Source organism: Mandrillus leucophaeus, unplaced genomic scaffold, assembly GCF_000951045.1.
Source record: "Mandrillus leucophaeus isolate KB7577 unplaced genomic scaffold, Mleu.le_1.0 Scaffold9, whole genome shotgun sequence".
In the NCBI taxonomy this organism is placed as follows: Eukaryota; Metazoa; Chordata; class Mammalia; order Primates; family Cercopithecidae; genus Mandrillus; species Mandrillus leucophaeus.
The window spans coordinates 355,380-379,054 of record NW_012109807.1 but is presented as its reverse complement, the minus strand read 5'-3'; the positions used below and the strand labels follow the sequence as shown (position 1 = coordinate 379,054).

The 23,675-nt window shown below is 44.6% G+C and overlaps 1 protein-coding gene across 1 annotated transcript in view; it reads right to left on the bottom strand.

Moving 5' to 3' along the window:
- The window catches only part of TGFBRAP1 (transforming growth factor, beta receptor associated protein 1), a 42,965-nt gene that overhangs the window by 11,813 nt on the left and 7,477 nt on the right, over nt 1-23,675 (bottom strand). Inside the window, exons 2-6 of the mRNA XM_011969561.1 lie at nt 22,087-22,281; nt 19,947-20,101; nt 8,069-8,151; nt 4,131-4,472; nt 1,393-1,450 (exon numbers count right to left, since the gene is read on the bottom strand). Of these exons, the coding sequence (XP_011824951.1) occupies nt 1,393-1,450; nt 4,131-4,472; nt 8,069-8,151; nt 19,947-20,101; nt 22,087-22,281 (833 nt within the window). The remainder of the gene's footprint in view (nt 1-1,392; nt 1,451-4,130; nt 4,473-8,068; nt 8,152-19,946; nt 20,102-22,086; nt 22,282-23,675) is intronic.

Genomic DNA, 23,675 nt, shown 5'->3' with positions numbered 1-23,675 from the left:
CACAGGAAGCTCAGGATAGACTTCAGTGATAAAAGCCTTTTGCTTTTTCAGCCAGAAACTTCTCTACCATGTTAAGCGAAGCTTACTTTCAGGACCCTGGAATGAGGCAGCATCACGTGGGCGTGGAAAGGATGATGGTTGCGTGGGTTCCTTCCGCACTACCTGCATGGCGTGCCCCACCTACCCGCACACCACACCACCCCTCCAAGCCACAGCACAAGGAAGGAGCCTAGAAACAGGCGTGGCATATGAATTCTGGAATTCTGATATCAGCATATGAACACTTTTTATGATACTCGTTTCGTCAACACAGAATTCCCCAAACCAAATAATCACACATACCTTGAAATGTGCCATTTTATATACATTTCTACCACATATGGAGATTTATCCCATATCATTTCAAGTTTGCAAATCTACCTCTCTACAGCTCTGCTAAGGTTATTACTATACTTATATAAAGCTATAATTCTGAGAACACCAGGCTTTTGAAAATGAAAATTTTATCATTGACACCCAAATCTACTCTTGGCCATTGGGTACATGTTAATTCACCCCACCCCATTTTTCGTTGCTGCTGTTGTTCTGCTCTGCAATCAGGTTACCACGATAGTCTCACAAAGTGATCCAACACTAAATACATGTTCAGCCTTGCCAGAGTCATCAGGTTGACTTGAGCTTGGTGAATATGGCTGATGCCCTTGGCCCCTCACAAAACAAAGCAAAAGGGCACACCAGGAAACAACATGGTACAGCACAAATGCATAACGAATAATGAAGGGGAGAAAGTCTCCTGAGATTGTGAGATGAGGCTTTTCTCAAGATCAGCAGCAAGACGTAAGACACAAAATGTGACAATGCTAATAAATCGATGCCATTTCGATCAGGGTGCAGGACCTCTGCCGGGCCAATGGAGCACGGTTCAGATCTCAGATCTACCACAGATGCATGGCCTTGGACAAGGGGCTGGCGTGCACCAGCTGTGGTTTTGTCACAGGTGACCCAAGGATAAGAACTTACCCAGCTCACTGGCAACACTGATCGTCACTAACAGTGGAAATGATGAATCCGACTGTCATTCACTGCCTACATTTTCTGGTAAGGGCAGTGATATACTGTGACTCTGTGAGAAATCATATTTTCATTTCTTAAGTTTTCAAAAACTCAGTCTTGATAATGTTCTTTAAGGAGACGGAAAGACAAAGAGAAGAAAACTCTTGGCCAGCATTCCTCCAGGAATTCACTTTCTAAAACAGAATCATTTTTGTTCTGTATAAAAGGATGTATATCAGGCAAAAGTGGTCTCTCTCAACTTGTGAATTTTTTTTAAAGTAACACTAAGTATTACACGGTGCTGATTTTTAAATCACGTGGAAACGCGACTAAACTCACCTGAACTGCAGCTGCGTCTTGGTTATTATAATGATAGAGCAGTCCAAGTGCAAAATACCTGAAACAGGACAACATGGTAAGTACAACTTGTGTTCATCAGCTCCTGGAGGCGACCTTCACACAGTGACACCTCCCACTCCAAGCTCCCCATATTCTATTCAACTCGAGTTCAGGCTGGGTGCAGTGGCTCATGCCTGTAATCCCAACACTTTGGAAGGCCAAGGTGGGTGGATGGCTTGAGCCCAGGAGTTCAAGACCAGCCTGGGCAACGACATAGTGAGATCTATCTTTATTAAAATACTCAAAAAAATTAGCCAGGTGTGGGGTACACATCTGTAGTCCCTGCTACTTGGGGTGCTGAGGCATAAGAATCACTTGAGCCCAGAAAGTTGAGGCTGCAGTGAGCCCTGAATGTGCCACTGCACTCCAGCCTGGGTGATGGAGTGAGACCCTGTCTCAAAAAATACATGTGTGCGTGTGTGTGTGTGTGTGTGCGCGCGCATGCCCATGTAGTTCAACAACAAACAACCAAAGGATGTTCATTTCTGTATATTTACTTATGATACTAAAAATATATGCTCTGTCAGCTTCCAAAAAGAATCTGATTCCAGTCTAAGATGAGCTGAAAAAGTAAACTATGGAAAAATCACATCTGGAATTGCTTTACGATTTGCTTCAAATGTTAATATAATTTCATATGTCTTTGGTCTACTACTATTAACCCATATGAGGTACTAGAAGAATATGCAGAAGCTACGCTGCCTAAGCAGTGACTGAGAAGGAGGGCAGGGGCTTCAGACATGAGGAACAAGCAGGAAGGGCTAGTGTCCGGGCCTCGCAGACCACAGAGTCAGGGAGCGTCCTGGGAGAGAGTGCCCAGAGTTCAAGAACCTGGGTTTCAAGTCCAGCTTCTCTGACCTTGAGCAAGTAGGTTAACTTCCCCAGCCTCTAACTCCTCACCTACAAATGGAAAAGATCGGCAATAGCATTGGCATTGCCTGGGCAGCGAGCCCTCAGCACCCTCCCGAAGTCTGCAAGGGTGCCACACTCCTGGTCCGCCTCCCCAGCAGGAAACTGGAGAAGGCTGACCAGCGGGAGGTCAGGCTCCTTCCCTCCAAGGGCACACTCTCAAGATACTGGGGCATCCACATGAATCCTTCTCTTTTCCTCAACCTTTTGGAAAGCCATGCTGACTCTACAGATCCCACCATCCCTTGTCACTTCTGCCTCCTGAGAAAACTAACACTGATTCCACAGCATATCCGAGTGGCTGATGGCAACTGCTGAAAAGGCCAGTACCCATGTGGAAGGCTCTGGCGTCTCAGGCACTAGCACAGTGACCCCAGGGTCTCTGTGGGAGTTCATCCACGCTTTTGTCGTTTTGAATCCTTAACAAAAATCATAGACCAAAAAAAATTGTGTTCTCTAAGTGGAGCTGAGGGATCAGCCAACCCCTCTCATTTTTAAAGATAAGAAAACTGAGGCCTAGAATGGTTGGGCGAAGTATTAGCTGCCCAGAATGGAGAAGCTGCTGTTCCCAACCAAGCCAGGCACTATGCATTAACAGCCCACGATATATAAGGCCATCCACTAACTCATGCACATAAGGAAGGTGGTTTTTTATTTTTTTGAGACAGGGTCTAGCTCTGTCCCCAGGCTGGAATGCAATGGTGCAATCACTGCTCACTGAAGCTTCAACCTCCTGGGTTCAAGCAATCTTCCTGCTTCAGCCTTCTGAGTAGCTGGGACCACAGGTGTGCACCACCACACCCAGCTAATTTCTTTTTAATTTTTAGTACAGACGAGATCTTACTATGTTGCCCAAGCTGGCCTCAAACTCCTGGGCTCAAGCAATCTGCCTGCCTCGGCTTCCCAAAATGCTAGGATTACAGGCATGAACCCCCATGTCCAGCCAAGGAAGGCAGAGTTTAAAACCATACCATATATCAACAAGATCAAGAAGCCTCCCTTTGAATCTATTTATTTAGCTATCTATTCAATTCAGTAGTCAGTAACTAAAATGCACTGTAAATTTTACCAATAAACATGTGGCATCTCCCATAAGTGAATACGAAGCAAACTATAAAGGAAATTAAAAATAACTTCATGGCCGGGCGTAGTGGCTCACCCCTGTAATCCCAGCACTTTGGGAGGCTGAGGCGAGCGGATCACCTAAGTCAGGCGTTCTAGACCAGCCTGGCCAACATGGTGAAATCCTGTCTCTACTAAAAATACAAAAACGACCTGGGCGTGGTGCCCTTCCTTCTGCTTCACTCCCAGCTACTTGGGAGGCTGAGGCAGGAGAACTGCCTGAACCCAGGAGGCAGAGGTTGCAGTGAGCCGAGATCACGCCACTGTACTCCAGCCTGGGTGACAGAACAAGACTCCGTCTCAAAAAAAAAATAGTAATTAAAAAAAAAAAGAAAAATAACTTCGTTTACTCACAAAGCCCATTACTAGTTCCAAATTGTACTCCAGATCATTCAAGCATGGGTGTGAGAACAAATGCCCTCCAAGACCCCTTCAAGGGGTCTGCAGATGGTGGTGACAGAGAGGGCATCTGAGGAGCACATGCATCTGCTGTCACTATGATTTCATGGCAATCACCTACAGGTCCTTGGGAACGCAAACATCACACTGGCTAAGGCTAAGTCACTTCACGAGGATCTCCTCAGCAAAGGGCCTCAGTAAGGGTGCAGGGCAGGAAGCCCTGGTTGTGTCAGGAGGGGAGCACTCACTTTTTGTGCTTCTCTAGCCAGGCGGCACTGTCTGTCAGGAGACAGAAGTTCTCAGTGACCAGGAGGTCCAGCAGGCTGTCGTGGTCAGCCTCTGCGTACAGTTTGAGCAAGGCTGTGTCGATGTCCTCCTTGTAGCCATTTGCTACCTCTGTGCTGCGGACCTCGTTCAGGTAGCTCATGAGGAAGCGTTTGCACTTGGCCATCTTCTCCTGGTCCCCCTGGGTCAGCTGGTTCAGGTCTGCGTACTCATGAAGAGGAGGGTGGGACCGGGTGAAGGAGGAGGAGGTGGGCAACAGGAAGGGGTAGAGAGAGATCAGCTCCCGGACATCAAGCTGGCCGCTTCTGCAATTACAGTGTCAAACTAAATGAAGCAAAAAGAGAGAAGAGTACACATAGGCACACAAAACAGCACTGGAGGGGAGTGCACAGTGGCACACGTTCACAGGGGGCTGGGGAGCTGGGGACAGGGTAATCACGTCGGGGTGACCATTCTAATCTGCGAGTGCAGCAAGGCACCATCCAACTGGGTGCTCCCACCTGGCTCCAAAAAAGAACAGAAGGGACGAAGGTGAAAGACACATACGCAACTGGCGTGAGAGTGGAACACCAAAATGCCTATGATGAAGAGAATACCCAGCTGAGCCTGGAAACCAAGGCAGAAAAAGCAACACCCGGGATAACAAGCCATCAGCGTCTGCGGCTGTGCAAAGGCAGCATCACAGCTCTGCTGAAACCAGCATTTTCCTGGCACTAAATTACAGACAGATTTGTTGAATGGTCCTTAAAGAAGGGACTTTATAAAAACATTAACTTACAACTTCCTCACCAACATCTCACAACAGAAGACACAGAAATATTCATGTGGCCATTTCTGTGGGGACTCTCGTAGAATTTCAGAGCCTAACATTGGGATGCAACAAACAGTTCCTTTCCTATCTCCTCTCTGGAACCTGCTCGTCCCGGCTACAATCAGAGCAGGGGCTGTGGATCTCAAACCTGGCCCAGTGTCAGACCCAGCTGTGGAAACAGAAGCAGGGGCCACCCCACCCCAGACACACGGAATGGTGAGGAAGGACCCAGGATCCATGCTGCCTGTGATGTTCAGTGCATCCTCTTTCACCTAAGCTCTGATCAGCTTAAAGCCTCCTCTACTGGCTTCTGCCTCTGGCTGCCCTTCCTTCCGCTTCACTCAGCCTCTCCTGACCTCCCATGATTTGTACAACCCATAGGATAAATTTCAAACCTCTTAGTATGGCATTCAAGGCCCTTCCCAAACTGATCTCAAGCTACTCTACAACTTCAGCCTCAAGCGTCCCTCCCACACCCCAACACTTCTACTAGACCTGCTTATTTTGCCAATTTGTACATTTCACGCCTCTCAGCCTTTGCTGTTGTTCTTCCCTTGCCCAAAGCAGTGGTTCTTGGTGAAAAGCAATTTTGCTCCCTGGGGAACATGTGGCAATGCCTGGAGACAATTTTATCATGACTGGGGTGGGGGTGTGCTATGGCATCTAGCAGGTAGAGGCCAGGGCTGCTGCCATTAAACACCCTGCAATGCACAAGACAGTACCCCCCGCCCAAAGAATTATCTGGCTCAAAACGTCTACAGTGCCACAGTTGAGAATCCCTGACCTAAAGTACAATTCTTGATTTGAGAAGTTTCTGCTCATGGTTTAAGGTACAGGATGAATCCAGTGAAGATTCCTCCACTGGCTCATGTGAGCCCATGCAACAACGCTTCCACAGCAGAGCGGCACCTGTGCTGCAGGAAAGGCACACATCCAGTTTCCAAGCTAGAACGGGCATGCCAGAGAAGCAGGCACTGGGTTACCCTTCCATCCACTGCTCAGATGCTCAGGCCACGTTTGCTGAATGAAAGAAGAGCTGAACCTAGCTGATACAATGACAGGCTGCAGGTTGTCTAAAGGAAGAGACACAGAGCCCACGTGCCCAGGTTACATATGATCAATTTTCTCTTAAGTATCAACCATAACTAGCTGGTAACTGTGGCCTCTGGCACGGCACTGAGAAGGAGTCAGAGGACGGGCCCAGTTCAATGAGGAAAAGAAAATCACAATTTATTAGCAACATTTGCTGTGAGCAAGAAAAGGAAGTGGAATCATCTTTGTCTTAGAAGTGTCTTCTTCAAATATCAATTCTCAGGCTGGGCGTAGTGGCTCATGGCTGTGATCCTAGCACTTTGGGAGGCTGAGGCAAGAGGATGACTTGAGGCCAGGAGTTTGAGACCAGCCCAGGCAACACAATAAGATCCCGTCTCTATAAAAAAATAAAAAATTTGCCGGGTCTCGTGGTGGCATACACCTGAAGTCCTAGCTACTCAGAGGGCTAAGGCAGGAAGATCACTGAGCCCAGTAGGTCAAGGCTGTGGTGAGCTCTGATTGCACCACTGTACTCCAGCCTGGGACACAGAATGAGATGCTGCTTCAAAATGAGGGAAAAAAAAAAAAAATCCGTTCTCTCAGTCACACTTTGGACCAAAGCAGAGCAGCAATCTAAACTTAAGCCATTAAGAGAGTGAGGTGCGGAAGTACAGAAACGTCACCCTAATAACAGCCCCCACATCTATTCTCTTACAAAACCCGAGGACTGCTCTAGGAATCCATCTGAGGACAATCACCTAATGTTTCAGATTAACCCATGAGAGAAGGAAGACACCTTGGGATACACCCATGACCCCGGTGAGGAGGTCTCCAACACTGTAGGGCTGACACAAGATATGACAGAAAAGAGCCTAGGTCCAAAGGGGCGAAAAACTGACTTAAACCCTGAAGCCACGGGTCTTACCAAGAACAGAGAACACGTAAGAGTTGCATAAGGAAAAGTTACGTGGGGCATCATTATTCAAGGAATGATTCCTTTTTTACTCAGAAATCCATTCTCTACAGCCAATTTTGTAACTGTAATAATTTTCAGTACTGCCATCCCTCAAATACCCAGCACAGAGCGAAAGATTAGAGCCACCGTGGATGTAAGGATGTGGCTGGTCATGAGCACACCCCCTACAGAACAGGCAAGGGAGGCGTTCTGCTCAAGTCACTACTTCGATGAAAATATCTATTCAGGGGCTTCCTGTACATGTATTTCTTAGACAGCTGTAAACTGTGCAGAATCTATCCCGGAGAGATATTTTGAGAAGTTACTCTAAAGGCAGTGCCTGGGTAGGATATTTCAAGACTCTCATAGCAGGTCTAACTTAATCTTCTGCAAAGAGTGCTGAGCAAGGCCTGGGACGGCTAACTCCTGCCTCACTGAGCACTCAGCTGTGGGGCAAGGGCAGCCGGAGGCGGCGTGACTGCGAGGCGTGCCTGTAAGGCAGGTGTGGCGGGCGGGGGAAAGGGGAGAACACACTCCACAGCCCACAGGCACGTCTGACAAGCACAGGAGTCATTGCAGTGCCAGAAGGGACCTCCTTAAGAGAAACTCAACTTTCTGAGAGCTGACCAGGAACAGAACAGTTAGAAGGTCATTAGAGGATGACGGAAAGTTTCATAGGTCTTTCCAGAAGCACTGTGTTCCCCGTCACCCCACCCCAAACTCACAGCTTCTTGTAAAATCACTGGAGAGAAGCAAGAGCGAACCACGGCGCCTTCCTAGGGGTCCTCAGCGTGCAATCAGATCCGCTCTTTAGAATTTTCTCCTGACAAAACAATCTTGATGCGTCCACGGGACTAGTGTCTGTGCCCTTCCTCTGCTCCCACTCTAAGACACAGGCCAGTTAAATTAAGGCTCCGGGTGAGGGGGTGACGCCGAGGAACCAGCATTGGCGGGGTCTGCTGTCACAAGCAACCCCCACCGTATCCACCTGAAGCACAATCTAACCATGCAACACATCCCACCGCGACGTCACACCGGCAACGCAGGTTCTGGCCACAGAGGGGCACTGTGGTGGCAGCCTCGCTACCAGCACCTCAAATTACCTGAAGAGCTCTTTAGCTTCCAGGAAATGAAGTTGTGCAAACTGTATAAATCCCGCCTGCTGCAGAATTCTTCTGTACATTACCTGCAAGGCAAGACAGGGGAATCTCTTAGCGAATCTCGAAACCACCACGGCAGGGTTAAATTCATCTAACCCTAAATAAATGGTTGTTAGAACATAGACATGTACAATTACAAGCTGAGGAAAAAACAAGGTGTGTATGAAATGACATATGTCTGCCTCTTTGTGGTTTTATTTTTGTAATTCTCCAATGCTTCCCAAACGCACTTCTTGATCTCCAATTCTCCTCCTCATTAACTCACAGGGCTTCAACGAGTCCCCGCACTTGTGATTGCTGAGATGGATATCAGCAACCCTGGTGTTTCTGGCAGTCCAGGAACTGCCTGGCCTTCTTCCACTCTTGTGGAATTGAACTCACAGTACCACCTTTCAGAGCATCCCTCAGAGCACAGGGCCAACTCATTTCATAACAAAACAGATAAACACCCAGGCTTTCTTAGCCAGAGATGCAGAAATGCTGCACGTTCCATCTCCTGCTGGTGATGTCCAACTCACACTAACACATCAACATCCGACACTCCTGCAATAAAGGGGCCAGTTTATCGTGTTTACTCCACTATGACCCACATTTCCATGACCGCTTTGTTCTTGTTACATCCAGCAATAGCAGAATGCACGTTAGGAAGCTGCTGTGTGGCGTCTCTGATCCCACGACCCGCTCCGTCACCGTCCAGTATGGCTGGCGTCCAAGTCCTGCCCATCGTCTATATGAAATGGCTCCTGGACGTGTTTCTTCACTCTGTTCCTATAGACGCCACCACCATAGCCCAGGCTCTAATCGCCTCAAGAGTAAAGACTGTGTTTTAATTAGTCTGTGACTTTGACACCTCCTCTTTCTAACACATCCTTCCATTTGACAGCCACACATTCCGTGAAGGCACGGCACATACATCACTCACCTAGCGTCTCCCACTACTAGCCTAGTGTCTGCCATTCAGTCGGTGCTTACTGATCCATTTGTATGAAACTCCACTTCCATTGTCACTCACTATCCCCATCTTACAGGTACAAAAACTCTGCTCAGAGATGTTACATTCTTAGCCCCAACTTACTGAAGTAAGAATCGGCTGGACCGTGATTTAAAACCAGGCCTTTCTGATTCCAGAGGCCAGATCTTTCCACTCACTGATTCTTCCAGGCACACAGCAGGCAGTTGGTATGTCACCCACTGAAGTACAAGGGAAGTGGAGCCCCAGTGCGGAAATGCTATCCATCCTGTTCTCTTAAATTACTTTTCAAAGGGCTTTCACTCAGCACCCGAAGACACGGTGGAAGGAAAAAAAAAAGCTTTCACTACACAGTAGTTTTAAAGGACTCTCAGAAGCATAGCAACCGTTCCCCACCTACTTCCAGTAGAAATCCCTTTAGAGACGTCAGAAAAAGCAGGCTGCTCAAACCTTTCAGTTTTCTTTTTACCATCTGTCTTTATTTTTCTTCCCCGAAACCAGCCATTTCTGACATAAAGACCGAACCAATTATGCCACCCAACAGTAAGCAAAAGGGAGTGAGGTAAAGTTCTGTTGCCTGGAATGCCAGTAACATTTCCGAAAGCAGAAATACTAGAGGCCAGCCACTTAGCAAAAGGGATGCAGAGGACCCATCAGCTGCTGCAGAAGAATTCTCAATCACACCCAGGCTTGTTGAGGAGAAATCAGCTGAACGGCAATTTATTCCTTATGGCGGTAGGATTCAAATGGCATCCACTCTTCCCCTATCTGCAGGGAAATGGAAGTTACTTTTGTGGACATTCCAAATCTCAAGAAGAAGGGGTTATTTTCTATACTCTAGTCTGGGAATGCTACACGCGCACTTCGAAGGGGAATGCCAAGAGGTTCTTCGTCCCGGATGTAAGCATCACGGATGCGGAAGCCCGGGGTGATACAGAGAGCACCGCTGGATTCCACCTAAAAATGCCTGATCAGAAACTTTACCAAGCATGGCCAATTCTTGGTTCTCTGAAGTTGACGGTCTCATTCCCAAACTGTCTACTACCATCGATGCCTCCTCCTGCTCTCTGCTCAGGTGATCCTGGGTTATAAAACCTGGAGCCAGGTAGGCTGCCAGGGAAAAGACGAGACGGATGAATACATACGAAGGACAGAGAACAAGAAAGTCCATTGATCTCCAGAGCTAACTCATCAGTGGAAGCTCCAAGCTTCTTTTTTCATTACCAGCTCATCCCTCATTATAAGGCAGTGGTACAAATTCCCAGGTGAAGAGAATAAGTCAACAAATTAGCCCTCTAAGAAGCCACCCTATGTCTACTCTGTACAGAGGCTGCAGGCCAGGCTTAAGAGGCTGCATGGATTCTGGAAGCAAGTTGAAACTGAAGTCAAAATCCTTATTATTAGTATTATCTTTCTGAACTGACATTTCTAACATTTGTGATTTGGGGAACTGGAAGAAGATTCTAATCTAAAGATTTCTAAAACTGTTCCCAAGGCTGCATTGTCTAAGTTAAATATCACACAAGCGCTTCTGGAGAGAACAGTTCCTCCAAACACTAAATTCAAAGGGCAGCTTCTCTCATGGCTCCTTACTATGCACTGCCTAACCAAATACACAACCTTTCAACTAATGGAATGTTACTCAGCCTTAAAAAGGAAGGAAATTCCAACACATGCCACAACACAGATGAACCTTGAGGACAATGTGCTCAGTGAAGTCAGCCAGTCACAAGACAAATACTGAATGATTCCCCGGATACGAGGTCCCTAGTACAGTCAGGTTCATAGAGACAGAAAGCAGAATGGGGGCTGCCAAGGGCTGGTGGGGGTGTAGGGCAGGGAGGTGGGGAGTTAGTGTTCAACAGTACAGCGTTTCTGCCTGGGAAGATGAAAGGTCTGGAGATAGAGGGTGGTGATGGCTGCACAGCATGGTGAATACACTCAATGCCACAGAACTATATACTTAAAAATAGTTAAAATGGTAAAATGTATGTTATGTATATTTTACCACTTTTTTTTTTAAAAAAAAACTTCTCCAGGTAGATTTTTTCCCTTTACTGAATTTTGGTAGTAGCCGAAGTCATCTCATTTCTGTGGTGATCTGTGGTGGAGGCTGAGGTGAAACGCTCTAAAATCAGAATGTGTGGGTCTGAGTGCAGGCTCTGCCCGTCATTAGCTGTGTGGCCGTGGGCAGGTTATTCTGACCCTCCACGTGGCATCTTCATCTTTATAAAGGGAGCAGAATCAAGCAACTTCAGAGTTGGGGTGGGGATTAAGAGAGTGCAGTTGGGTGTGGCCGTCACAACAGTGCCTGGCGTGCAGTAAGCACACAATAAATGTTGTCTCTGTCTTCAGGCTGAGCCTGTAATTAGCACTCCTAACTAATCCCAGGCTTTAACTTTCTCCATCACCTTCTAGGTCTGTCTGCTTGATTCTATCACATCTCTGTGAGTAACGGAGGGAGGTGGATAAATCCTTTTCTAATGAAAGAAAGACTTACAGAAAATTAGATTTTAAAAGGAAACTTCCTATGAGCAGCTGGAACAACCACACGGTGGCAGCACCGACACTGTCACGTGACAAAAGCCAGTTCCTCAAACATGGCGCCTCAGGTGGCTACACCAACTCCTAGGCCAAATGTGATACAAAAACGCATCAAGTGGTGAGGCGTGGATAAGGAATATAATGGAGTCATTTACTGCAACTCAGAAAAATATTTTCTTTCAAGTCTGTAAAAACTGGATAGGTCAAATGTGGGCTCAGACTAGAATATTTTTCATAGCTATAGTAAGAATTTTTTGAGAAAGGTGACAACCACAACCAAATGAGTCTGCAAATACCACAACAGGACACACACCATGTAAACCTTGGAGCTGAGGGGAGATGGACAGGCACACAGGGGCGACGCAGACTCCTAAGCCAGTGCTGACGACAGCACGAGCAGGCTGCCTCTCCCCTTCCTGAGCTTCCCTCTCCAGGGCTCTCGGCTATGACTGGTTCTTTAATTCAGGGATGGGATGGGGCTAAGAGGCAGTGGGTCACCCTGACTAGATTACACGATCCACTGCAGACCTGGAGAAGGGAAACTGGCAAACACAGTTATTGCCAGCCAGCTACCAATGCACAGAGGATAGTCTACTCCTGGCATGGGGCAGACCACTAAGATTCATGTTATAATGCCCGTTACATGGAGAATATAACAGGAATACACGAGACATAAGTATCATTCTTGTAAGTATAGCCAGATTCTAAACAAAAATTGGCATGAATGTTACCATTTTAACTATATTCATACTAATCCCTTTTTTTTAACTTATTAAAAAACCATGTAAGTTATTGTCTAAACAGAAACATCTTTCCCAAAATATATTAGGTGGAACATGAGGACCATGGCATTCTCGTTGTTAAAAAGGCAATGTGTCCTGATTGAATAAATTTGTAAACAGGTGTGTATGTCTATGTATCTATATATGTAAATGTTATATAAAATATACAAACTGAAATGCACTTGTGTAGATATAAAAATACAACTGTATCATGTATAAAATGATGCATTTCTATATATATAGAATATATCTATAGAATATAGATATAGATAAATATATAGTATATATATATATCCCTTCTTGAGGGTGCACAGAAAGATAAAAATATAATAATATATAAAATATACCCTCTTAGGGAATCACAATAAGTATTAGAATATTAGAGGCTCTGAAAAAACCTTCAATTAAGAAACCCAATTAACTTAACCTTCCAAAATAGAATCTTCCTCCCACCCTGCACCTGTTACTGTCCCTGCACAAGTGTTTGGTGAAACAAAGTGGGAAGCCTTGATTCAGAAGGAAGCCTGCAATGGACACATGCAAAGCACAAAAAGTGGTCAATTCCAAATATGGCAATAGGGAAAGGAGGCAGCGAGGTGGTGGCAAGAAAAGAGGGAGAGCACACATAAGCAAAATTTACAAAAAAAAAAAAAAAAAAAAAAAGGTCCAACCTCTCTTGGGAAGGATATACGCAAAAAATTGCAACACTGGTGACTTAGAGAGAAAAATGATGTGCTAAGGAAGAAAAGGACATTTGCCATTTGATTTTTCTTTTAACCACACGTATGTATTTTTTTCTTCTGTGCTTTTCAAAATTCAAAATTCCTAAGTAATATATTCAATAGGGCTCAAATTTTGAGGCATTGAAAAGGGATACAGCGAGCCCTCTCATTCCTGTCGCAGCCAGCAGATGCCCTCCAGAAGGAATCAGTGCTATTAATTTCTTGTGTAGCCTCCCAGAGACATGTTATGTATTGACGAGCAAATACTTTTACGCCATTTTAATAGCGGTAGCATGTTATGCAGGTTCACTGGCACTTTGTGTAACTTATTCCACCTTAATGCTACGTGTTAAGCCCTAAAGGCCTTGACACTCTTCCTGGCTGCACAGCGCTGCAGCCCCTGTCTGGGCTATAATACATTTAATCATGTCCCACTGGCAGCCTCTAGGTTTTGTGGTTGTTGCTTTTTAACAAACAATAATGGAGTGAAAAGTTTTCTGCATTTGTTATTTTGAATTTCAGTGATCAGATCTGTAAAATACACCTCTGGGTATGGAATTGTAAGTTTTAATGTCGACAGATATTCTTGAATTGCCCTCCCAAGAGGCTGTATCAATTTAAATTATTACAGGACACCTGAAAGCACCCGTTTCCCCACTTTCACCAGTACGGTATTATCAAACTCTCTGATCTCTGATAATCTAATGAATGAAAAATGTACTGGTGTATTCTTATTGTGCATACCTCTATATGAGAGACAAAGCATCTTTTCATACATCTATTAGATAGGCAATTCTTTTTTTTTTTTTTTTTGAGACAGTCTTGCTCTGTCGCCCAGGCTGGAGTGCAGTGGAGCAGTGGCACAATCTCGGCTCACTACAACCTCCGCCTCGCGGGTTCAGGTGACTCCTGTGCCACAGCCTCCTGCATAGCTGGAATTACAGGTGCATGCCATCATGTTCGACTAATTTTTGTATTTTTAGTAGAGACAGGGGTTCACCATGCTGGTCAGGCTGGTCTTGAACTCGTGACCTCAAGTGATCCTCCTGCCTCAGCCTCCCAAAGTGCTGGGATTACAGGTGTGAGTCGCTGCACCTGGCCAGCAATTTCATTTTCTATAAAATGTGTTCATATTCATTTTTCTATTGGGCTATTCATATTTCTTTCATATATCCCAAGGAATTCTTCAGATATTAGACAAATTAGCTCTCTTTCTGTGCTGCAAACTACAAATATTTTTCCTAATTTGCTATTTCTCTTGAATTTGTTTATAGGTTTTGCCATGCAGGATGTGTATATGAGAGAGAGAAAAAGAGAGAGAGAGAGAGAGAGAAAGAGAGAGAAAGAGAAAGAAAGAGAGAGAGAGAGAGTGTATGTGTGTGTGTGAATTTAATTTTTTCTTTATGGATTCTGGGTTTTCAAATAAATTATTTTAAAATATTCCAAAACCATCTGGGCACGGTGGCTCATGCCTGTAGTCCCAGCACTTTAGGAGGCCAGGGTGAGCAGATGACCTGAGGTCAGGAGTTCGAGACCAGCCTGGCCAACATGGTGAAACTTCGTCTCTACTGAAAATACAAAAAATTAGCTGGGTGTGATGGCACGTGCCTGTAATCCCAGCTACTCGGGAGGCTGAGGCAGAAGAATCCCTTGAATGCAGGAGGCGGAGGTTGCAGTGATTGTGAGATTACGCCACTGCACTCCAGCCTGGGTGACAGAGTGAGACTCCATCTCAAAAAAATAAATAAATAAAATGTTCTAAAACCAAGGTATCTGGGAAGGTGGTGGCTGTTACAGACGGAATGCTTGTGTCTGCCTAAAATTCCTATGTTGAAATCATTCCCCCTAGGGTATTAGGAGGTATAGTCTTGGGGAGGTAATTAGGATTACATGAGGTCATGAGGGTGGAGCCCTCATGAATGGGATCTGAGTAGTGCCCTTATAAGAATACTGAGAGAGCTTCCTTCTGTCTCTGCCATGTGAAGACTGAGAAGACGGCCGTCTACGAATCAGGAAGCTGGCCATCCCCAGACACCAAACCTGCAGACACCTGGATCTCGGGCTCCAGACTGAGAAATAAATGTTCGTTGTTGAGGTCATCCAGTTTATAGTATTCTGTTCTAGCAATCTGAGATGACTAAGAAAGTAGGGGTACAGTTTTTTAATCTCTCAGTCCCCTCTGAAAAGAGACAGAATGATTGATTCATAACAGCACTATTCACCACAGCCTAAGGTGGTAGCAACTTATTCATCGACAGATAAATAAGCAAACAAAATGTGGTAAGTACATACAATGGAATATTATTCGGCCTTAAAAAGGAAGAAGATTCTTCTGTGCTGCAACATGGATGAACCCTGAGGACATGCTGCTAAGAGAAATAAGCCAGTCACAGAAGGACAAATATTGTATGACTTTACTTCTGTGAGGTTCCTAGAGTAGTCAAAGTCATAGAGACAGAAGTAGAAGTGGGGATTGCCTGGGCTGGGTGCAGAGGGAATGGGTGGCCATACGGTGGGAAGGGGGAGGTGACTTTGCAGGCTCCAATTTGCCACGTGTGCCAACATGGAGAAATCTGACATAAAAGAAATCTGTATGCTTTGAGCCTCTAAGCAAACAGATCAAGTCACTACAAGGGAAGAAAACCCAGATTGTCATCAGATTTTGCACTGCAACTCTATCATGGTAGAACATATTTAGGTTCCTCATTGAAAGATAAGACGAGTGGAGGACTTTGTATCTAGCCAAACTGGCCCTCAAGGATAAAGTCTGCAATGAACTGTCACTGTCATCAAGAAGCACAAACTCAAGAGACAGTGTCCCCATATTCCCACTGTGAAATATCTCCCAGAGGACTGCTTTAGAAAACCAAAATGACTAGAAAGACATCAACAGAAAATTTGATGGTGAGCATTCAACACATATTTGTCCACAGAACTAAGCGACCAAATAGCATGCGGAAGGCTCGATGCTCTCAAAAAGTACAGACAATACAACCATCAACAAATAGGGAAGAATGAGAGGTTATACAAAAAAGATGAGACGCTTGCTGACTGCCTTCCGGGTACCGGATGGGAATTGAGGGCTATTCCTCCAAAGCAGATGCTGAGGAACACAGGGGAAGAGTGATGAAGACGTTACTGGCTAATTTCAAACACAGCTCCAAGTGGGGAGGCAACAGACAATAGAAACCCTCCCAAAAAAGAGAACGTAAAGGAATTTTATAAGGTGGATAATATTAAGGTAACCATTAGAACAAAAAAATACAACACAAATACACCAAAAGACAGAAAAGAAGGGAGGAAGACAGAGAGACACAGAGGGACAGTGGGAAGAAGGAAGGGAAAGAAAATGAGGGGGGTAGAAAGGGAGGTGGGGGGGGAGCGGGGGAGAGAGAGAGACAGAGAGAAAGAACATGAAAATAAAACAGACCACACAGTGAAACGCAGGAGGCAGTGAATAGAGAGAAGGAGAGAAACTGAGTTTAGACTTCTTTGAATATACTTTGTTTTACTGATTTGACTTTTGAGCTCTGTAAATATTTTAGATAATTATCAAACAAATTAAATTTTAAAAAGCAATCCCCAAAAAAATCAAGTCAAATGAAACAAATGAACCTAACTACATATATAAGAGCTGGTGGCAGAACCACACAGAGGAGAACTACCTCACGTGACATTAAAACAGTAATTTGAGTGTATAGCCTAGCGAGATTTTCCCTAAGGATTAAAAAAAAAAAAAAGCAGAGCAAAAACATTCATTGGACGAGTGTGGAAACACGAGCACTGACCAGACACCCAGCACACAAAGGAATCAGTGATGATTTGGGGGAGTGACGACAATGGTACTGTGGTTACATTTCAAAGAGCATCAGTGCCTTTAGAGACATGTATTAAAATGTTTTTAGATGAAATGGAAAAAAAAAATCTATCAGAGCTCAAGCTTAAATATAAACACTATCCATATTGTGTGATAGAAATGAAGTAATATTTTGTGTGTGACACAAACCTTTGTCTATAGAGCAGGATGTCCCTTTACTGTCTCTTATTTTAAATACAGCATTCTAAACTGTAATATAATTTAAGGCCTGTTTTCTAAAGTTCTGAACAACTCTTTTGGCTCGAAGAAATGATCCTTAATCCCAGCCCCACAGTCAAACTTCTTGACAAACCCCTTGCTAATTCAGAACTCAGAGAAGCGAAACCAGCCCTTGCTTTAAATGAAGGGAAAGGAGTGCAACGGTGAAGAAGTCTACTGAGCTCAAGCTTCTCGTCCTTCCCCTTCCTGATTTCTTTAAGCTTGGGGTTTAGCACGTGGTCACAAGCACTCTAAGACTAAAAGAAGCAATGTACTTAACCAGATGAGCTGAATCTAATCCTTTAAAACATACACATTTATGAAAAGTCATTTCTGAACCTTTTTTTTTTGCATCAATATTGTTTTATTGTTTAAGGTTTCCATTTCAAACGAAAACCCGGTGCTGCCAATCCATTATACCACAGCTCTGCTGAAGTCCAGTTGGAAGCTCTGAATTACTCATTCATTCTTTCCTTGGTATTAAAAGGAAAGAACTTACCCAGGACCTAGGGGAGGGAGAAGCGTGGAGCTGAGGGGTGAACTGATAAATGGTATGGGCCGTAAATCGCAGGTGCATGGGGTAATAAGTCCTTAGCTCTGCCCAGAGGAAAGGGAAGGCTTAGTGAAGAGGAGATATTTAAGCGAGGTATCAAAACCATTTTATCAAGGAGAGACGTACACTCCAGTAATTGCAGGGTAAAGGGCCCCGCGGGGAGCGCCAGCCTGACTTAGCCAGCCTGATGTCCAGAGGCATGGCTGATCTGCGCTGCCATGTCTTGTCTGTGAAATGAGGACAATGGTACCAGCCATGACCGAATGCTTTTGAGGGTTAAAACAACAAATGTTTTTAGATGCCTTGCAGGGTTCCTGACATATCATCGGGCTCACTGCTCGTTTGTTCTCTTTGTCTTCCACCCTTTGAGGCAGAAATGTAGAATGTAGGAATGTGCTTCACAGGAGCGTGTGTAAGTGTGTGTAAAAGACAAGGAGGCCACAGAAGAGGGTGGGGTCAGCCAAGCTTCAAGGCTGTGGACTTGACCTGGGCAACGAGATGCCCACTAAAGTATTCTAAGCAAAGGACTTGGTCCGTAATTGAGAAAGATCATTTCCACATAGTTGCACGGAAGATGGACTGCAATCACACATGGAGGCTGTTAAAAACGCAGGCAAAAGTGAGCATGGTCTGAATACCAGCAGTAACAATGGGAACTGAGAATAATGGGTGAACTCGAGATAATTCTGAGGGTGTATTTCCAGGGCAGGAGATAGGAGCTTGCAGTAATACAGGGAGAAGCGGGAAGCAGGTTAGAAAAGAAACAAAACAAAACAAAAAACCCTGAGATATCAGACAGGAGAATAAGATGACTACTATCACCTAATACTGACTGTAGCTCTACTCTGGCAAAGAGCATAGGGGAAAAAAGAGCAAGAATCAGATAAAGGGCATTGAAAGCCTCTGTAAGAAAATGTTAACACGCTTAAAATGTGCACATGGTGTGTGTGCAAGGAGGGAATACTCCACAGTGGCAGCTGTGGAAACCTTGGAACGTGGCCCCCCTGGACTTCCACACATCCACTGAGGGCAGCTCGCAGGAGAGGAGCAGGGGCTGAGAGTGCGTGCGGCAGTGGCAGGCCTGCGACTGACTGGCGATCTGCCTCTGGTCTGCACCTTCCCCTCCAGGGCACCAGAAGCTCAGCAGCTTTCTTCTTTTTGCCTTTGCTGCCCCCTGCTGAATGCTAGTAGATCAGTCTCACTCAAAAGAGGAACAAAGATGAAAAGTTTATCAACGTTTAAATGTAGAAAAGAGGTCCTTGTCCGCCTTCACAGCCCACAACCATAAATCACACATCCCGTCTTTCACTTTCAGAATCTACCCTTTGCTGCATAAAGCACCTGAGGCCAAAGAGCATTTCATTCCACAACAATCACACTGTTGTCTCTAAAATCTGACCAACATTAAGAACCTTTTATTATTAATTTAGATATTCATATGAAGCACACAAACATATCAACATTATGTTTTGTTCCCCTCAAATACAGAGTAACCTGAACAACCTAACAACTCATCAAGTAATAGTTTTTAGGAGACCCGATTTATATCAATTGCATTTGCTCTACCAACTATATTTAAAATGAGTGTTTCTCAAGTGCGTTAAAAATGCCCTCCTAAGGAAATCAACTAGATGGGGTTCCTACAATATCAACTTAGTTGGTAAAATGGTTATCGATATGGTTACGGTAAATCTATAGTAAATAGATTTACAGTATTACTAATCTATAGTAAAGCTTTTCCTATAGATGATAGAAATCTAAACTTTAATTCAACAACTTCCTGACAAATACAAATTCTAAATTCGGAGACAAATTAATCTGACTTCACTCTTTTGCTTTATAAGAACTGTGTTCTTGATCCTTCTCTGAAGGTCCACAGAAGAGGAAAGTTGATTAGAAATACAAGCCCATATCTAAAGTAGCAGAATTAAGTCAGAAGTTGGAAGCCTGACTTCTCCACTGCTGGCAGTGCCTTCTTAGTCACAAGCTGTTCGACCACCCGAAAGCCTGTTTCCTTATCTATACAATGTGGATTTGTTGAGAAAATTAAACAACAGCTATAAAAGCGGTGTGTACGGCCCGGTACACAGGAAGGGCCGATGCACGTTAGTTACATCTGAATGTCCTCTAACTGGTGACTTAGAGGCATATTTCTGTGACCAGTTAATTACAAACCTGAAATTTGTCCTTCGGAATGTTCCTCCGGGCTCCTTTTGCTAAAACCAAAGCCTCTTCTACTCTGTGGCTTGCTAGGAGATCCTGTATTTGTTTTTCCAAAGGTAATGGAACCAAGATGTAAACTCCTTTACTTGTGGCAACGATCACTCTTCCTGGGAAGAAATTGAGCATTGTCGGAAAGAGAGAAAACATACTGCCTGCAAAAAAGCACAACTGCTTCCCCAAACTGGATCATTACCTGATTTGTTGAACAATTTCCCCCGAGTTTTCTCAAAGGAATTCCTACAAAAATTATAAATTATAATGCTTTTCTTTTTCCCACACTGTCAACTGTCAGGAAAGGGCAAACTCTTACTATGACATTTCCAAAGAATAACATCTTGGGTTTTTTTTGCCTTTTTTTTTTTTAATTGAGAAATGCTGGTAAATGTAAAATCAGTGTAGTAAACACATGATACATAGCCCATTGAAGATGGAGAGTGCAATCGGGGAACATTATCAGTAAGAATACACACCATTTTTATAACATTCTTTTCCCTCCAAGTTAGTTTACATAAAATTAAAATGTTAATGTGATATTTTGAAGCATGAGATAATATTTCATCCTCATTTGCCAACCAGAAATACCTCCAAAGTCTTGCCATTAATATTTTCATCTCCCCACAGTCCTGCACGTTAACCTGGCCCACTGCCATTGTCATTTTACCTGTGAGCCCCTCCACAGGTAGTCTGTGGAAGAGTCAGAACTGCGGTCCTAGACGAGCTCCTGCTACTAAGCTTCCAAATTAAATTTGGTTCCCTTCTGCAGAAACTTTCAGCTAAGCACCACCTGTTTACAGGAAACAATCTAACTCTTTCTGTCTTCTGTAGCACAACTAAGGCAGTTTTTCTCATTCCCAAATGACATTCTGTCCCTCCTCTGCCTGGAGTCACTTTTCCCAGGAAGCCTCCCTGTGCTCCCACCCTGGGCGGGTTACATCCTCCTCCTCTGTGTGTCCACCACACCCTGAGCCCGCCTCTACCACTCAACAGGCACCGCACCCCAATACTGCTCTGTGTGTGACCCCCGCGCAGGCACCGGAGCCCCACTGGAATTAACCCACTCAATGGCAGGAACTCGGAGCCTTCTTATCTCCTGTAAGCATCTATAAGACAGCACTTGGCACAGCGAGGGTACTAAAATCCTTCGTTTGGTGAACTAAAATCCTTAAGTGGCAAATGCAACGCATACATCTAGATTCGTTCCTGGTTGGAAGAAAATATGATAAAAGCCATTCTTAGGTCAATTGGGGAAATCTGAATATTGGCAGGACAGGAGATGGTATCATAAATTAATGTGAATTTTTTTCAGGAGTGAAAATGGCATTGTGATTTTGTAGGAAAATGCCCTTATTCTTGGGAGATGTGTGTGAAAGAATTTTGGGATTAAGTATCATGATATCTTCCTCTTACTTTCAAATGGCTCAGCAAAATGGTAACAAGTATTGAATCTAGGTGAAAGGTTCCTGGTGGTTTACTTTGTCTCTCTTACCACTTTTCGGAATGCTTCCAAGTGTTCAAAATAAAACTGAGGAAAAGTAGAGTAAATCCTTCAAGTACCTCACCATACACACGAAATGAAATCCCTCCTGCCTTCACCTCCCCGATTACCCTGGTCTGCTGCAGCCTCAGGTCACGCTGCCCCTTCACACACACCATGCACTACGGTCACAGTGAACTGCTTGTGTGGCCTGAAGCCCACAGTACCGTCTTTAACGGATTCGCATACACCTTTCTCTGTACCAAAAGGTGCTTTCACACAATATCTGCTTGGCTGACTCCTACGCATCCTCAAAGGTTTGGCTAAAACAGCACCTGCTTCAGGAAGTCCTCCCTGCTATCTCTAGGAAATACTTTCTCCTCTGCTCTCACAATGGGCCTTATTCCATCGTGATCACGCTTTTATGCTGCCATAACTATTTGTTTAAATGTCTGTCTCCCCACTAACTGTGCAGCCCCTGAAGCACAGAGGCTGTACTGGAGTCATCTGTGTATCTTCTATGCCTAGCGCAAGGCCCAATTCCTAAATGATATTTACTGAAGAAATACCACAAAAGAGTTAAGGAAATTTCACTAAGACTTCTATGTGAATGAGTACCTTCAAAGTCCTGTAGGATGTGGCCCTCCTTAAAGGGCAGGGTCTGCTTCTGTTGCTGATCCAACATGCTGTGGACTGTGATGAATTCGTCATCGAGCGCTATGACGTATGGGAAGGACACAGCCGCCCCAATCACGTTCTCCGACCAGTGCACGGGGGCGCGCTGGGATATCCCTGCGACTGTGGCAAACATGCCTAGAAGTAAAAAGAAAGAGTTAGGTGGGCTTCCAAATAAGCATGGTGTCTTTTTCCTGTAGCTACGTCTAGATGCAGAACGTCCCCTGCCCACCAGCAATTTTCTTGTACGGTCTTGTATTTCAAGAAAGGAAAAATAATATAATATGTTGTATGTTTGAAGAGCCCTATACAGGAATTTATTTCTGTGAAGAGAACTACCTTACCCAGAATGTATATCTGATATTTACTTCCGATTCAAAATGAGGTTGTAATAATATTACCACAAACTTAGTAAAATAAAAAATAAAAAATAAAATAGGCCGGATGTGGTGGCTCAGGCCTGTTATCCCAACATGTTGGGAGACCAAGGAGGGCAGATGGTGCTTGAGCTCAGGAGTTGGAGACTAGCCTGGGCAACACGACAAAACCTCAGCCCTACAAAAAATATAAAAGTTAGCCAGGTGTGGTGGTGCACGTCTGTAGTCCCAGCTACTCGGGAGGCTAAGGTGAGAAGAACACTTGAGCCCTGAAGGTCAAGGCTGCAGTGAGCCATGATCATGCCACTGTACTCCAGCCTGGGCGACAGAGTGAGAGCCTGTCTAAAAATAAATAAAATAAAATAAAACAAAATAAAATAAAAATGAGGTTAAAAATACATTTCCATATAAGCCACATGACGATTTATAAAGCATGTGTCCTCATGAAAGCATGACGATTTATAAAGCATGTGAGGACAAAGTGACTTTCAAATAGGGTGCGATCCTGGGGATTCTGCTGAATTTCTGCTCAAAGAACATGCCCTAGATGGCACAACTCTCGTGGTCCCATGGACACCACCACCATCGCCCAGCCTCACCCTGGAGGTCAAACAGGGTCCCTGCATTTACCTGCTCACGGCTGAACATCGCCCAACCAGAGAACTATGCAGCACAGAGGCCCTGATGATTTTTAAAATAAAAGGGGCAAGGGCCTGGGGCAGTGGTGCTTGGCTATAATCCAAGCTACTTGGGAGGCTGACACAGGAAGATTGTTTGAGCCCAGAAGTTCAAAACCAGCCTGGGCAACATAGTGAGATCCCATCTCAAAAAGCACTGTCATAGGACAGTGCTTCAAACCACAGGTTTAAAGTCTGGTGGTTACTATGCCATGGACAGAATCTGTATATAGGTACGGTGTGAGAGGTGTTACAAGTGATCTTTCAATTTGCTTATAATTGTGCCAGTTACAAGCAGAACAAAACTTCAGAAGGTTGGTTCATTTAGCCTGATGCCCACGTAGCTGAGACACAGCGCATCATAAAGATGATCGACTATTATTTCCCATCAGTCCTAACACTACAACCAACCAAGGATGATAATGGAGTACGATCTTTTTTTTTTTTTTTTTTTTTTTTTTGAGACCGAGTCTCAGTC